This window comes from Marmota monax, unplaced genomic scaffold, assembly GCF_021218885.2.
Source record: "Marmota monax isolate L192 unplaced genomic scaffold, Marmota_monax_Labrador192_F-V1.1 WCK01_AAM20220418_F8-fsc00066, whole genome shotgun sequence".
NCBI lineage: Eukaryota > Metazoa > Chordata > Mammalia > Rodentia > Sciuridae > Marmota > Marmota monax.
In genome coordinates, this window is record NW_026692805.1 from 7,903,861 (window position 1) to 7,919,324 (window position 15,464).

The following is a 15,464-nucleotide window of genomic DNA, read 5'->3' on the forward strand; positions in this document are numbered from 1 at the left end:
AAGAGAAATTTAAATATATTAAAACCACATGTGAGGTGACTCTAAATAATTCCTGTTTATTTGTAATAATATAATTGTGGTTATTTTTTTAAAGACCTGCCTTATCTGTTAGCCATACAAACTGAAGTATTAAAAGTGAAATGATTTGTATGGGATATACTTTAAAATATTCCAGCTTTAAAAAATTATATGTTGTGGGGGCCAGGGGCAGATAGAATTTAAATATAACAATATACCAAAGTATTTTAATATTCCCACTGACTTATAATAAACAAAATAGAATTTCATGTCTCTATATAAGTGGTACCTGGTGTATCTGGTGTAATGTACCAAATAGATTTGTTTTTTAAAAAAGGTTATTTAGGTTATGCACTGTGAGGCAACCGTGTGATTTACAGGAGTGGATATAGTATACCAGGTAGAGGGAAATGGAAGGAATAGACTGTTATCAGAGGGTCTCCTACAACTCAGGGAAGGCAAAACTGGGATATTATTCTATATTAGAATTAGTGTGTTATAAAAACAGTAGTATGACAAATTTGAATGAAAGGCTCCATTTATACCAGGCTTGATGTCACTACATACTACTCATACATGTGAGTATGGTATAAGCACATCACCAGAAGCTGCTGATGGAATCATGTCTTCCATATTCAAACTGTTCATATACAATGCAGGTCTAAATCCATAAAAATAAAGCATTTTTTTAATGCTAAATGCAATAATTTTAGACATTTTTCATGGAGGAGTTAATGAAGATAAATTAAACCAATGAGATAAAAACACAAAGCTGCATTAACTGCTTGCATGACTCATCAATATTTTTATATAGATATATATTGTTTTGTGGCCATCCTGATACTCCAACCACATAAAAAAAGGCGTTCTATTTCTTTATTTTTTTTATTTGACAAGCAGCAATATCATGTTTGTCATTTTAATGTAGATACAATTATTATGTTATCTGTCATATTACAATATTTAAGTTTTTATTTTATGTCCTTTAAGATACATTAAAAAAAAAAAAAAACACATCAACTGCAAACGTGAAGGGGAGAGAAAGCATGGTACCCAACCAAATTTCCACATTTCAGCAATACTTCACTCATTCTTTTAAAAGTTTTAAGAAATGTCATAATGACATGAGCTTGAAATATCTCTAGGCATTTTCTTTGACGCTCATGACGTGGCACTGGTGATGTTGTAAACAGCAGAAAAACAGGGGCTGCCAAATGACCAAATTATGGAGGCACAGGCCTGCTTTTTCCCACAGGAACACACCGAATGGTGATGGCAATGATCTTCTCACACCCACACTGGAGAAGAGCAACATCACGCGACGTAACTGTATTCATCTGCGGACGCTTGGCTGCGTTCAATGTATTGTTTGTCTATCAGAACTTCAATACATTTCTTAATCATGCTGATACTTGGATTAAACCTAGCTCTTGACTGGCTAATCACCTGTGTTAAGAGAGACATGGAAGTCAAACTACCACTAATAAACCAGCTATCAATAAATATTTTTAAACAATTAGCAGTAAGCTTTCTCAAGTTTACTGAGGTTTCAACAAACATACCTAAATTAGATTATATTAACCAATATTATATTCAGCTTATATTAATTAAGCTGAATAAAATCATTCAAAATAGAACTGATAGGGCAAATAAGTAAGTTGCATGAACAATATTAAATTCTATTTATTTTTTTTGTGGTACTAGAGATTAAACCCAGGAGTGCTCTACCATTGAGCTATATACCCAGCCCTTTTAATTTTTTTTTTTAATTTTGAGACGAGGCTGGCCCTGAACTTGCAATCCTGTTGCCTCAGTCTCTGGAGTAGCTGGGATTACAGGCATCTACCACCGCTCCATATTAAATTTTTTAAGCAAAGCAAGGCAGTGCACAGGGAAAGAATAATCAGATCTATCAGTTTTGACATGCCAGTTGAAAAGAATTTTTATTCAAAGTAAGGGAAAAAATTGTAATGCTTACATTGTGAAAGAATTATGGTATAGAACAAAACAAAATTTAATAATGTTTATGCATAATTAAATGAAACCATAAACTAAGTAATCTATCTAAACACTCATACACTTGCCCACACTTTCATTTAACTCCATTTTCTGTTTTCTGCTCAAAACATCACTTTATCTAGAAAGCTTTCCCCAACATCCCCTATATCAGGACTTATTTTTCTTTTTCTTTTTTTATTTTTTGATACTGGGGATTGAACCCAGGGGTGCTCAAAACTACTTCTGTTTTGAGACAGGGTCTCACTAAGTTACTTAGAGTCTTACTAAATTGCTGAGGCTGGTCTTGAACTTATGATCCTCCTGCCTCAGCTCCTGAGTTGCTGGAATTACAGGTGTGCACCACCATGATAACTCCAGCAACTGGAATTTCATGTCTCTATATAAGTGTTACCTAGTGTACCACTTATATAGAGACATGAATATATATATTCATGATATATATATATATTCATGATATATATATATATATATATATCAGAATCTCTATATACATTCTTGTAGTTCTATATGTCTTCCTTTCAGAGCATATAATATAGTTTTCCATTTACTTGCATATTGTTTGTTAATAATGTATTTCTACTCCATTATGAATTCCATAAGTGCTGCCACATCTTAGCTGCTTGGCACTACATCCCCACTGTCTAGCTCAGCACTCCATCACATGGTAAAACACTGTTGTTTACATGAAATGAATGCCTATTTGATGTATTCAACTTCCTTCAATAACTGTAAAGAAGTCTCAATAAACTGTCAAGTCTGGATGTTCAAGTCTGAATTTCAATCTCCAAATTCAAGCCAAAGCAAATCCAAATTTAACACCAAAATTTTAGGAAAGTACTATTCTCATTAAATAATGCAATATCTCTTTGAGGATCTATGCTATTTGGAGATTATGTCTGTATCATGTTTAAGAAGAAACAAGAGTTAATCTGTACATTGATAATATCCTCTACCTAAGAAGTCTTGAGGACTTTTCCCTTCTTACCTCTTGAATAAGCGCATTGTGCCGAAGCACTTTTCGTGCTTTCATGATACGAACTATAGCAGCTTGAAGATACATTTTCCGGTCCTCATCCACAGCACTTCTAGTCTGCTCCATTTCCTGTTTCAAAGAAGGAAAAATTAGCAAATGAGCCACTGTCATTGAACTTGTTTTTAATTCATTTTATCAGTAAGTTAAAAGAATTTTCAATCAATAACGAGTAACAAATTACAGATATCCTATGCCCAATATCACATAACCAATGCTAAAACATTTATTCTGGATTATATATCGCGTTTGAAGGTTATTTAAAAAATTACATTATTAAAAACTATAATGGTAATGTCAACAAGCATAAAGTAGGACTTTACTGACAAAGAATAATAATTTTTCAAGAATGTTGTCCTAGCAACGATTACACACTCTGTATCACAATGCAGATGGAGTTGTAGCAAATGCAATAATTAGCTCCCAGTGCACATGGATCAAGTTTCAAGGGAAAGAGTTATGTAGGGTTCTGTTTGGCTCAAGGACAGTCATGAAGGATAGGCCAGAGAGAAGCTATCTTTGTGGAGCTCACAGAAACAGAAGCAGCAAGACATGGCATCCTCATTATAGCCTTTTAAAGATAAAATATAATCCATGAATCATAGGCAATCATTCATTAGCCTTCAAGAAAACAGGATCATGAACACTTTAAGGTTCAAAGATCATGGCCATTAATTAACATGTGTCTCCACCATGGGAATGTAAGTTTTCTGTAAAGGGCCTGATATCTTATAGACCTTCATATCCTATTCTGAGTCCAAAGCTTGAAAATAAGAGACAATCAGGAGAATAAGTGTTATGAACAGTTTATCCCAGACGAAAGCAACAGTCAATGCTGAGTTTTAAAAAAAATCATGAGCTACTCACAATGGTTCATCCAAGAATCTGGACACCAAGCTAGACCTACTCAATCACAATTTGCATTTTAACAAGATCCTCAGGTGGTTCTCATTGTGCATCAAAGTTTGAGCAACATTTTCTACCTGACACTTATCTTTGAAAGAAATGAGTTCCTCCAACCTCAGCAACTTAGGCCCTAAGCAACTTAGTGAGACCTTATCTCAAAATTTAAAAAAAAAAGGGGGGGGGGCTGAGGATGTGGTTCAGTGGTTAATAAGCACACCTGGGTTCACTCGCACATATACCCTCCCCTACCAAAAAAAAGTTGTAGAACTTTTCCTTATTTAAAAATGAAAAGATACTGAGGCCTAAGATCCAGGAGAGGCCCGCCCCGTGGAAGATACATGGTCAGCCACCCCACACTGGGGTTCTTTATCCATCAAAGCATGGCTCCACAGCCCAATATCAGGGTACATGTAGGCTTGAGACTGCCACTGCCATGAAACTGGTAAATCACTGCTTCTATCAAGGGACAACAATAAAGACATGGTAAGACATCACTAAGGTCCCTGTCGGCCTGGCTGCACCAGAGGTTTCACTACTAGGGGTCCTAACAGTTAACCCTGTTGCTGAGGTAACAGGGAGTCTTGCATGGGGTTGCCTATCTCTTGTTTCTCCTACTAACAGCCAACTTCTTATGATTACCCTTTCACTTCTCATATAATCTAATACCTCCATATTCTCACATCCTACCTCATAAACATCTCAGCCAACCCTACAGTCCCCTCTTCTACCATTAGAAACTGTAAACCATTATGCAAACCTATTGACTATAAGGTAGAAGAAAACCAAACTCATCATTTCTGTTTATAGTGACAAAACTGTAAATGGAAAAAATAGAAGCTAACTGGTATATGGCTGCACGTTGGATACATTGAATGCTGTAATATTGATCTCTCCCTTAAAAATGAGGTATTGGTAACCTATAGAGACACTATAAGACAATAGGGCAGAAGCTGAAATATCTTGGATCTACACTGCAAGAGAGGAAGACTAATAGACATCATGAAAAAACAAGGGAGGAAAGTGCCCCAAACAAACCAAGATACTACAACAACAGAATCCATAGATAGCGCAGTGGGTGAAATGTCAGAGAAGAAGTTCAGAACATACATAACTAAAATGATTTGGGAATTAAAGAATGACCTAAGTGAGCAGATACAGGCAAAAATCTTTCACACCAAAGAAGAGATAATAGAGCAAATACAGGTTGCAAGAGATTACTTGAAGAGAGATACTGAAACAAACAAACAAACAGAAATCCTTGAAATGAAAGAAACAATAAACCAATTTAAAAACTCAATAGATAGCATCACCAACAGACTAGATCACTTGGAAGTCAGGACCTCAGACAATGAAGACAAAATATACAATCTTGAAAATAAAGTTGACCTCACAGTGAAGATGGTAAAAAACCATGAACAGAATACTCAAGAATTATGGGATACCATCAAAAGACCAAATTTAAGATTTATTGGGATAGAGGAAGGTTCAGGGATTCAAACCAAAGGAATGCACAATCTCTTCAATGAAATAATAGCAGAAAATTTCCCAAGCATGAATAATGAACTAGAAAATCAAATACAAGAGGCCTATAGGATATCAAATCTACAAAATTACAACAGATCTACATCAAGACACATTATAATGAAAATGCCTAGCATATAGAATAGGGATAGAATTTTAAAGGCCGCAAGAGAAAAAAATCAGATTACCTATAAGGGAAGACCAATTTGGATCTCAGCAAATTTTTCAACCTAGACTTTCAAAGCTTGGAGATCCTAGAACAACATATATCAAGCTCTAAAAGATAATGGGTGCCAACCAAGAATATTATATCCAGCAAAATTAAGCTTCAAATTTGACGAGGAAATAAAAATCTTCCATGACAAACAAAATCTAAAAGAATTTACAGCAAGAAAGCCTGCACTATAGAACATTCTTGGCAAAATATTCCATGAGGAGGAAATAAAAAACAACAGTGAAATCTGCAAAGGGAAAAACTACAATAAAGGAAAAGCCAACCAAAGGAGAAACCAGGTCAAGCTAAATATTAAAAATGACCAGTAATACAATTCCTGTCTCTTTTAACCCTTTGGGGTAAGTTTTTAACTACAAATATCATCTAATTTTCCAGGTTTTTGTTTATTTTGTACTTTTTGTTTTCCATTTCTCTTCACAAAGTTATGCAAATATTTTCTTTAAAAGTTTTAGCATTTTATACATTATATTTTAATATATAATTAATCTGATATGTGTATATACATTGCCTGTGACATGAGATGAGGTATATTTTACTCTCTTATAATTAAAAATCCATTATTCAAGATTCAAGAATGAAAAAGAACCAGAGTAAAAATTGTTTTATAAGGTATTTATAAAGGTAAGGGCAAGGTTGAGGGAAACTAACAAATTAGGAGGTGAAAGAAGAGAGAGCCATTATGAAAAACTTGTAGGAGAAGGCGACCTAACTGAAGTTATTCCCACCAAAAGCATGTAGAAACCAACTCAAAGTCTAATAGAGTCGTAAAGGAAGGAATAAAACACCTCACTCTGCTTTTGTATATTCTAAGTTCATCTATTAGTATCCCTTTCTGATGGAAATCAACAAGAAACCACATAACAAGGGGATTTATCATTCAGTCTACAGCACATGTCTCACCAAAAGGTGAAAGATGAAGAAAGGAGCCGACTGGTTACATGAGGCTACTGAATATGTGAAATGTGTCTAGTCTGAATTGAGGTGTGCTATGTGTTAAATAGACATTAGACTCCAAAGAATTACTAGGACAGAGAAAATGAATATGAAATATCTTACTAACAATTATTTTCTTTGCAAATTATGTTGGTAACCCATTGGTTTAAATGAAAATATATTAAAATTAATTTCTCTATTTGTTTTTTTAAAAAAAGGAAAACAAGGTAACATTCTGTATCTTCACTATAGTACTATATATCCATATTTGTATGTGGTCATTTTTTATATTTGTGTTATCAAAATTCACATAACTATTAAATTAAATAGGGAAAATTGTACCATATATAAATTATATCTCAACAAACATGACTTTATAAAAAAAATCTAGTTCACGAAGTGTTTTAACAGTATTGGGCACATGCTAACCACCTCATAAATAATGGCTATTATTATGATTCATTAAAATAACCAGCATCAAGCTGTTTCATAGTGGGGTAGGGAGAGGGAGCATGGGAGGAACAGATGAACTCTAGATAGGGAAAAGCGGTGGGAGAGGAAGGGGGCCACACAGGGTTAGAAATGATGGTGGAATGTGATGGACATCATTATCGAAAGTACATGTATAAAGACACAATGGTGTGAATACACTTTGTATACAACCAGAGATATGAAAAATTGTGCTCTACATACGTAATATGAATTTTAATACATTCCACTGTTATATCTAACAAATCAGAATTTAAAAAATTTTTTTAAATAATAAAAATTAAAAATATGAAATTATCCTACTTCCTAAGGTAGATTTTGGTTTTTTTTGAAGAATGCAAAGTAAAACTACACTTTTGGGGGGGATGGAGGTGGTGCTGGGGATGGAACCCAGGAACTCCCATAAGCTAGGTAAGTGCTCTACTATTGTGCTACATCCCTAGTACAAGCTATACATTTTATTTTATGTTTTTAAAAATATTTTGTTTTACTTGTAGTTGGACACAATACCTTCATTTTATTTTTATGTGGTGCTGAGTATTGAACCCAGCAGCCTGCATATGCTAGGTGAGTGCTTTGCTGCTGAGCCACAACCCCAGTCTTAAGGCATATATGACTAAACAAAAACTTTTCCCTGGAGCAACCCAATAGTACTACCTTTTTTTTTGTTTTGTTTTGGTACCAGGGATTGAACCGACAATACTTAACCACTGAACCACATTCCCAGCCCTTTTAATATTTTAATTAGAGACAGGGGTCTTGCTAAGTTGCTCAGGACCTCGCTAAATTACCAAGAAGAGCTTTGAGCTCACAATCCTCCTGCCTCAGCCCCGAGATAACCATTACTACTTTTTAAAAATGAAAAATGCCAACAGAGTTCTGTTAGATTGTAGGTTCATAAATGCAAAGAACAAAGAATAAACCAGAAAAGATGTATCATATATTTTTTTAATATTTATTTTTCAGTTTTTGATGGACACAACATCTTTATTTTATGTGGTGCTGAGGATTGAACCCAGCACCCCGCACATGCCAGGCGAGCACGCTACCACTTGAGCCACATCCCCAGCCCATGTATCATATTATTGATTTTGAGATACAAAGTTTTGTTTGATCTCAGGGTCAACTGAACTTGTTAAATCCAAGGCTTAGAACTGGGTGTGGTGGCACCAGCCTATAATCCCAGTGATTTGGGAGTCTAAGACAGAAGGATTGAGAGTTCAAAGCCAGCCTCAGCAACTTAGCAAGGTACTAGGGAACTCAGTGAGACCCTGTCTCAAAACAAGCAAACAACAACAACAAAAAAAGGGCTGGGGATGTGGTTAAATACTCCTGGGTCCAATGCCTGGTATCAAAAAAAAAAAAAAAAAAAAAACAACCCACAATGCTCTATCATTAAAAAACAATATGCCATTAAAAATCACTTACCTGTGGTGTATCTTTCTGCATTGATGTAGTAATTTTAAATTTTGTTCTTTTACTGCTGAAGTTCATATTTAATGAAAATGAAGATTCTGCATCAATGTCTTCCTACATTTAAAGATATATTTATAAAAAATAAGTTTACTGCAAGTAACATGAAATTAATAATGATCAAGCATGAAGAACTAAACTCAATTTATTATTGAATTTATTAAGAGAAAAATAATTGTTAAATAAGCAAAAAGCAATTCTATTTTAATTTTACATTTTTCAGAATTTGTTTTTTAAACCATTTAAGCATCTACGATACCCATAGCAACAACAATGAAGACTTGTTACTAGAAAAGTCATAAAAAATTAAGAGTATATGATTTTCTTGTTATTATTATAAGGGATATAAAAACAATATGGTGATTAACTGAGTCCTGACATTAAGATACATGAGAGCACCCGGGACAGAATCACACTAGTTAAGGCTATATATAACCTAGATATCAATAGGCTGTCATTTCCGATTCAAAACCATGAAATTAAATTAACTGAACACATGGGGGGAAGGAGTTATAACCATCTACAGTTTAAAAACTGTAGACTACAGGATTCAATTAGAATCCTGTAGATGGCAATTCTTTTACAATTTTTCAGTAACATTACAGTACAGAACATTATAGTACAGGACAAATAAATCAGAAAACAGACCTAGGCACCAGCTTACATAGCATTCCCTTGACTCCTAAGTTCACAACTATATTGGGCTTGCAGGAATGTAGCTGGTTCAAGTGCTTTTCAGAGAACAAAGATCACTGACAATTATAGTCTTACTTTAAGCAGTATCAATATTCACACTTTTTTTTATGGAATCTTTGCAGTTTTTAAAGTTTTGGGGAACATTACCACATACCTTTTCTGAATCATGGTTAATCATTTTCACATCAAGTAATGATTTGATTGTTTTTGTCAGTTCCTTTTCATTCATCTGAGTGCTGTCTTGAAGCTCTTTATAGCTGACAGTTTCACTGTTGTTAAAGGCAAGAAGAACTGCCATTTGGTATGTTGTAACCATGGCTACATATGGTTTGCCCAAATAGTTCATTTTAACTTCACCTATAATCAAGACAAAAATTGATACAGTAAACTAATCATTTAAAGAAACATTCAGAATTATCTGAGTAATAATTGTTTATTTCAGATATTTTCCCCCTGCAACAGAGAACCAAGGACTTCTTAAATTATTTTAAAGCCACTCCAGCTAACAATGCAGTCATTTTGCTTTGTTTGCAGGGAATGGAGGTATTACTAGTTTTGCATATGTAATATAAATTACAATTAAGATATCATAACTTTACCCATGGGTTTGAACAATGAGGCAGCAGCATATTAGCACATGGAAAATCTTGTAACAAAGAGTATCAAAACATGTATGTGCTCTGTAACATGTAAAAAATATGGAAAGATAACATGCAAAAGAACTTCCTAAAGCATAAAGTCATGGTTTAGTGACTACACATACAGTAATGAATTATAAAATAAACCAGCATGAGCTTTGACTTTAAAGCTTTTCATTTTAAGCTATATTTTACATTAATTACTCCAGAGGCTGCATACCCTGCTCAGGGATAATTAGTAACTCTGATCAAGACTTTGGAATTATGGCATTTGCAACTATAATGCTAAGTGAAATTAGCCAAACTCAGAAATTCAAAGGTCAAATGCTTTCTTTCATATATTATAAATAAAGTAAAATACAGGAAAGGGGAAGGGAAGGATAAGAACCCATCAAATACAAAAATTAACAGACAAACGAAAAGAAGTCTACATAGGAGTAGAGGATGGAGAATGGGAGGGTATGGGATGGGAGGGAAAGAAGAGGGATCATGAACTGAAATCAATTTTCATGCATGTATGAATTTTTTGGGATGAACCCAACTATTATGTATTAACTATGAAGCTCTAATAATAAAAATAATAATTTAAAAAATGAAGTTGTAGAGATCTATTATATACCATGGGATCTACAGTTAATAATGGTGTATGGTCTACTTGAAAACTGTTATTATATCTTAAATGTTCTCACCACATACAAAAATGTAAACATGTAAGGTGACAAATATTTTCATTAGCTTAATTTAATGACTTCACCAAATAACATATACATTAGAACATCACATTGTATACTACAATTAAATAAAATTTTTGTCAATTATATCTTAATAAAACTGGGAAGGAAAAAAAAAAACCCAACTTTTTCTAGTGGTTTCAATGATAGGTGATAGGTGTTTTCAGTACCAATGATTCAAAACAAGAAATGGACTTAAGAGTTATTCTCTCTTTGCAAAAGGAAGAAGCTATTTGGGTTCTCTTGTGTATTTAAATATTTTTTAAGAACTCTTTTTTTCTTTTTTAAACATTTTTTAGTTGTCAATGGACTTTTATTTTATTATATGCAGTGCTAAGAATTGAACCCAGTGCCTCACACATGCTATACAAGCACTCTACCACTGAGCCACAACCCGAGGCCCTCTTGTTTATTTTTTGCAGTGCAAGGATTTTGTGCATGCTTAGGCAAGCATATTACCACTGAGCTATATCCCCAGACCTGGAAGAAACTTTGGTTTCAATGAAAGCATATGTACAAAACACTAAAACAAGATAAAACACATGAACAAACAAGCACTTCAAAATCTGGTTATCAAGCAGGGTGCTGAGGCCACATGCCCAAGTAATCCCAGGGGCTTGGGAGGCTGAGGCAGGAGGATTCAGAGTTCAAAGTCAACCTCAACAAATTGGCAATATCTTAAGCAACTTAGCAAGACCCTGTCTCTAAATAAAATATACAAAAGGATATGGATGTGGCTCAGTGTGTTTAAGCACCCCTGGGGTCAATCCCTGGTATAAAACAAAACAAAACAAAAAAATCCTGGTATCTTCTTGTGAAGTCAGCAGAGCTCAAAAACAGAAAAAAAAAAAAAAAATTGTTCTCTTCCCTATTTAAATGTTATTGATAACAATTTTCAGGCCAAATTTTAGTGGCTAAAACTACATACATAAACTCCTTGTTTCTTTCTCTATACAACTCTGCTGAACAGCAAAACTTGAATCCCTCAATAAAACTATGTTAAGAGACAGAGTGATAATTGGTGAGGCATGTGAATGACCAGAAGAGATTCAATTCCGCAAGACAAATATTCAGGGGACATAAAAGCAAACTAAATTCAGTTACATTAAAATATATTAGTTTTCTTAGAAAACAAAATCTGTAACAGTAAACAGTAAAATTTTTCTTTAAAATTAATTATATTTACTAAATGAGAATAAAAAAAATTCAAAATATGTAAAATAGTCAACTATCACATGACCACTTATGAAGAAACATCAAGAAACAGCTTTTTATTTAAAAAATTAGAATGTTCAATTTGTTCAATAAACTTGTGTAGATAATGCTATATGTGTTACTAACATAATGAGTCATCATATTCCAAGGTATAAATTAGTCAAACAAATGGTAAGTTACATGGTAACTTAGATGCAATCTCTCTTAGGCAAGAGGAGAAAAGGTTTTCTAATGAAGATTATGGCAGATGATCAGATTTCCTTGCACTATTTCTTAAGAGATTAACACATTCCCCGTTTTCATATAGAGGGAAAGTTAAGTCATTGCACTTTTCAAAGCATAGTTTGTCAAAAAGAAATTTTGAATGTTTGCTTTGGCTAAATCTTTAGGCAACTTAGCACAACTGCACAAAATGCTCAATCATACAGATATTAATACTACCATAAATAAGCCGGCCCTTACTGTTCCAGAAAGAAGCAAAGGAAATTATTAAATAGTGAATAAAGTTTTCTTAAACTGGAATCTATTGAAAATTGAGACTTATTCAAAAAAGCATTTTTTTACTGCAGTCCATTACAGTATAACGAGTAAACAGCTAGATCTCCTTATGGTGCTATAATAGTTACTGAAATTTCTAAGGATCCTGGTATACTAAGAAAATAGGTTTCTTAGGAGTATCTGTCTGACCCATCAAGTCTATGTTTCTAAATAAATTTTCCAATGCCTACAAAAAGTGGTTGGCTATAGATATGTAATAAGTCCTTTAAAAGCAGCAACATTATAAATAGCATAGTTAAGAAAAACTATTAAAAAGTGTTGTACTTCTGCAGGCACTGTAGCTCAGTGGTAGAGCACTTGTTTATGATGCTCAAGATCCTGGGTTCTATTCCCAGCACTACTAAAAAGGAAAAATACTATACTGAAACTTCATTATTAGTTGCTTGTATGGTAACTAGAAAGGCAGATGGAGAAGGAATGGTTAAAAAAACCATAATTCGGCTACAGGAAATCTCTTTCTAAATTAACACAATTATATAAGATAAATTTCATTAAACTAATTATAATTAAATGCAGTTTACCTGTACAGAGATAATGTAACCATGTAAGTTTCCTTCCACTGAAATGCTGGCTATAAAATAATTCAAACTGTAAAGAAAAGAAAATCAAATTATTTTCAGCTACTATAGCTTGTCCTACTTAGTTATCCCACACTAAAAAAGTTTTAAAAGTTCATGTTAGAAGACATTATAGCCCATATGATATACCTTGTCATTTTACAGATGACAAAACATATCTGTGCTCATACAAACGTTATCACAGAGTTTTTGTTTTGTTTTGTTTTTGAGGTATAACATTACAACAGGTTTAATAAAACCACTGTTCTTTGCAAAATAATTTTATGTTAACACTTTGTGCCTGGGGTAGCAGCATCTTGCACTGTGACATTCCTATACATACATAAGTACTTTATCAAAGCATCAACATTAAAATCATAGTAGCCAAGTACAATCATGCATGTCTGTAGTCCCAGCTACTCCAAAGATGAGGCAGAAGGACTACTTGAGCCCAGGGGTTTGAGGCCACTCTAGGCAACATAGCAAGACTCTCCTTCCTTAAAAAAAAAAAAAAAAAAGTGGGTGGGTGGAGCAGAATAACTTAGCCAATTGCCTGCACAAAGGTAAACAGCCACACTGTAGGTTATTTTTCTTCTTGAATCATTTCTGCTGTACAGTAAATTGTTATTACTATCAGTAAAATGATACCAATCTACCCAAACTCTTTTAATTGACAACCTTGTTCAGGTTTTTCTATTAAACCACATCATTTGCAAATTTTACTTCTGGTTTAAATTCAGAAATGACATAGTCAATGATTCATTATTTTCAAACAATATTAACTTAGACTTCATAGATTCTAATTACTGACCAAATGCACCATCACATACATTTCAGCATAAAAATGTCATAATTTTATTATTTCAGATTTGCCAAAAAATATCCTTACTGATGTGGCAGACCAATTAAGATGTGTGGCTATGACGTATTATATATGATTTAACTTCTATATGTAAACCGTAATCCAAAGAAAGTTTCAGGGAACTCTTCTTTGGATATTATTTTGTTGATATTATTGTGAATGAGTAAATTTTATATTCTGTCAATGTAGGTAAATCTTTTTTTTTTTTTTAATATTTCTTTTGGTTGTTGATAGGCCTTTATTTTATTTATTTATATGTGGTGCTGAGAATTAAACCCAGTGCCTCACACATGCCAGGCAAGTGTGCTACCACTGAGCCACAGCCAAAGCCCCAATGTAGGTAAACCTTAAAACCTTCTTTCCAGGATTGAATGTGTAATTCCTGGACATGAGTCCAAAAATACAAAGTTCATATCTTTTACAGGGGATGGGAGTATGGCTCAGTGGTAGGGCATGTGCTTAGTATGCAAGAGGCCCAGGGTTCCAATCCCCAGTGCCAAAAATAGAAAAGAAAAACAAAAAAGAGCTAGTACATAATATATAGTAGGAAAATAATACTGAAATATGAAAAGATAAAAAGTTGATTTCTTTATAATAAAAAAATAGACAACTGTAGCCCAGTCAAAGTTGAGAACTGTACATATATGGTCAGCATTAAGTGCCATATGTAACATCTAAAACTTTTAGTTACATATCAAATATATTTTGAAAATAGATTTAAAAAAAGCAATCAGCAACACTTTGTCTATTAGCTATACTATGATCCATCCTTACTATGAAAGTTTAAAGCTCTAACCAAAAGAATCAATAAATTCTTTCAGCAGTTTATTCCAAGTTTGCCTAGCTCTAGGAAGCTGAAATTTGTTGAACATGCTTTCTCTCCAGCGGCAAAGCATCCTCCTCCACCAAACCTTTTACATGATAAATAGGAAATGGCTAGTACCTGGGATACTTAAGAATTTTGTCATCCTGATTCTAATTCAGACAGCTAATCAAAATATGTCATAAGAGGATTTCAGAAGAAAATAGTTTTGACTAATTAATAACCTCTCAGAGTGACAATAAAACTCAATTATAATATACGACTCACAATTTATCCATAAAACACAATTTATGGACAAAAAGCAAACCAAAACATCTTTAGAAATGAGAAACTCAACCTTTGAAATGTTCTTTACAAACCATTTAAGTGCTGCACTAGCTTCAAGATGTATATTGCAAGCTCTGAAACTATGTTTTACTTCTTTATACTCCCAGCAACTAGTACTACTCAATAGGTTATATTGATAATATATGCCAAAAGGAAATATTCCTTCATCCTTAAGATTAAAATCTGATTAAAGACTCTCACACATATAACTAGTCAAGAACAAAAAAGACTAAGCTATAAATGTAATTATTATTTGACCTGGTACTACAAAGACAAAAGTTGCAAGACCTTGCTTAGATTAGATTGTTAAGTAATTGTATTATCAAAATTTATTAGTAAGACATATATGATAACTAAACTTCTCACTTTAAAATAAACAAGTAAGCCAGGCATGGTGGCCCACACCTATAATCCCAGCAACTCAGGAGGCTGA

General features: G+C 33.5%; 1 protein-coding gene across 4 annotated transcripts in view; it reads right to left on the reverse strand.

Moving 5' to 3' along the window:
* Positions 1-819: 819 nt before the first annotated feature.
* Positions 820-15,464, reverse strand: part of Cul2 (cullin 2) — a 97,423-nt gene continuing 82,778 nt past the window's right edge. For all 4 annotated transcript variants that reach the window (XM_046448379.2, XM_046448376.2, XM_046448375.2 and 1 more), the window contains exons 17-21: positions 12,984-13,050; positions 9,475-9,677; positions 8,580-8,681; positions 3,023-3,139; positions 820-1,464 (exon numbers count right to left, since the gene is read on the reverse strand). In XM_046448379.2, the coding sequence (XP_046304335.1) occupies positions 1,333-1,464; positions 3,023-3,139; positions 8,580-8,681; positions 9,475-9,677; positions 12,984-13,050 (621 nt within the window). In that variant the 3' untranslated portion in view covers positions 820-1,332. The remainder of the gene's footprint in view (positions 1,465-3,022; positions 3,140-8,579; positions 8,682-9,474; positions 9,678-12,983; positions 13,051-15,464) is intronic.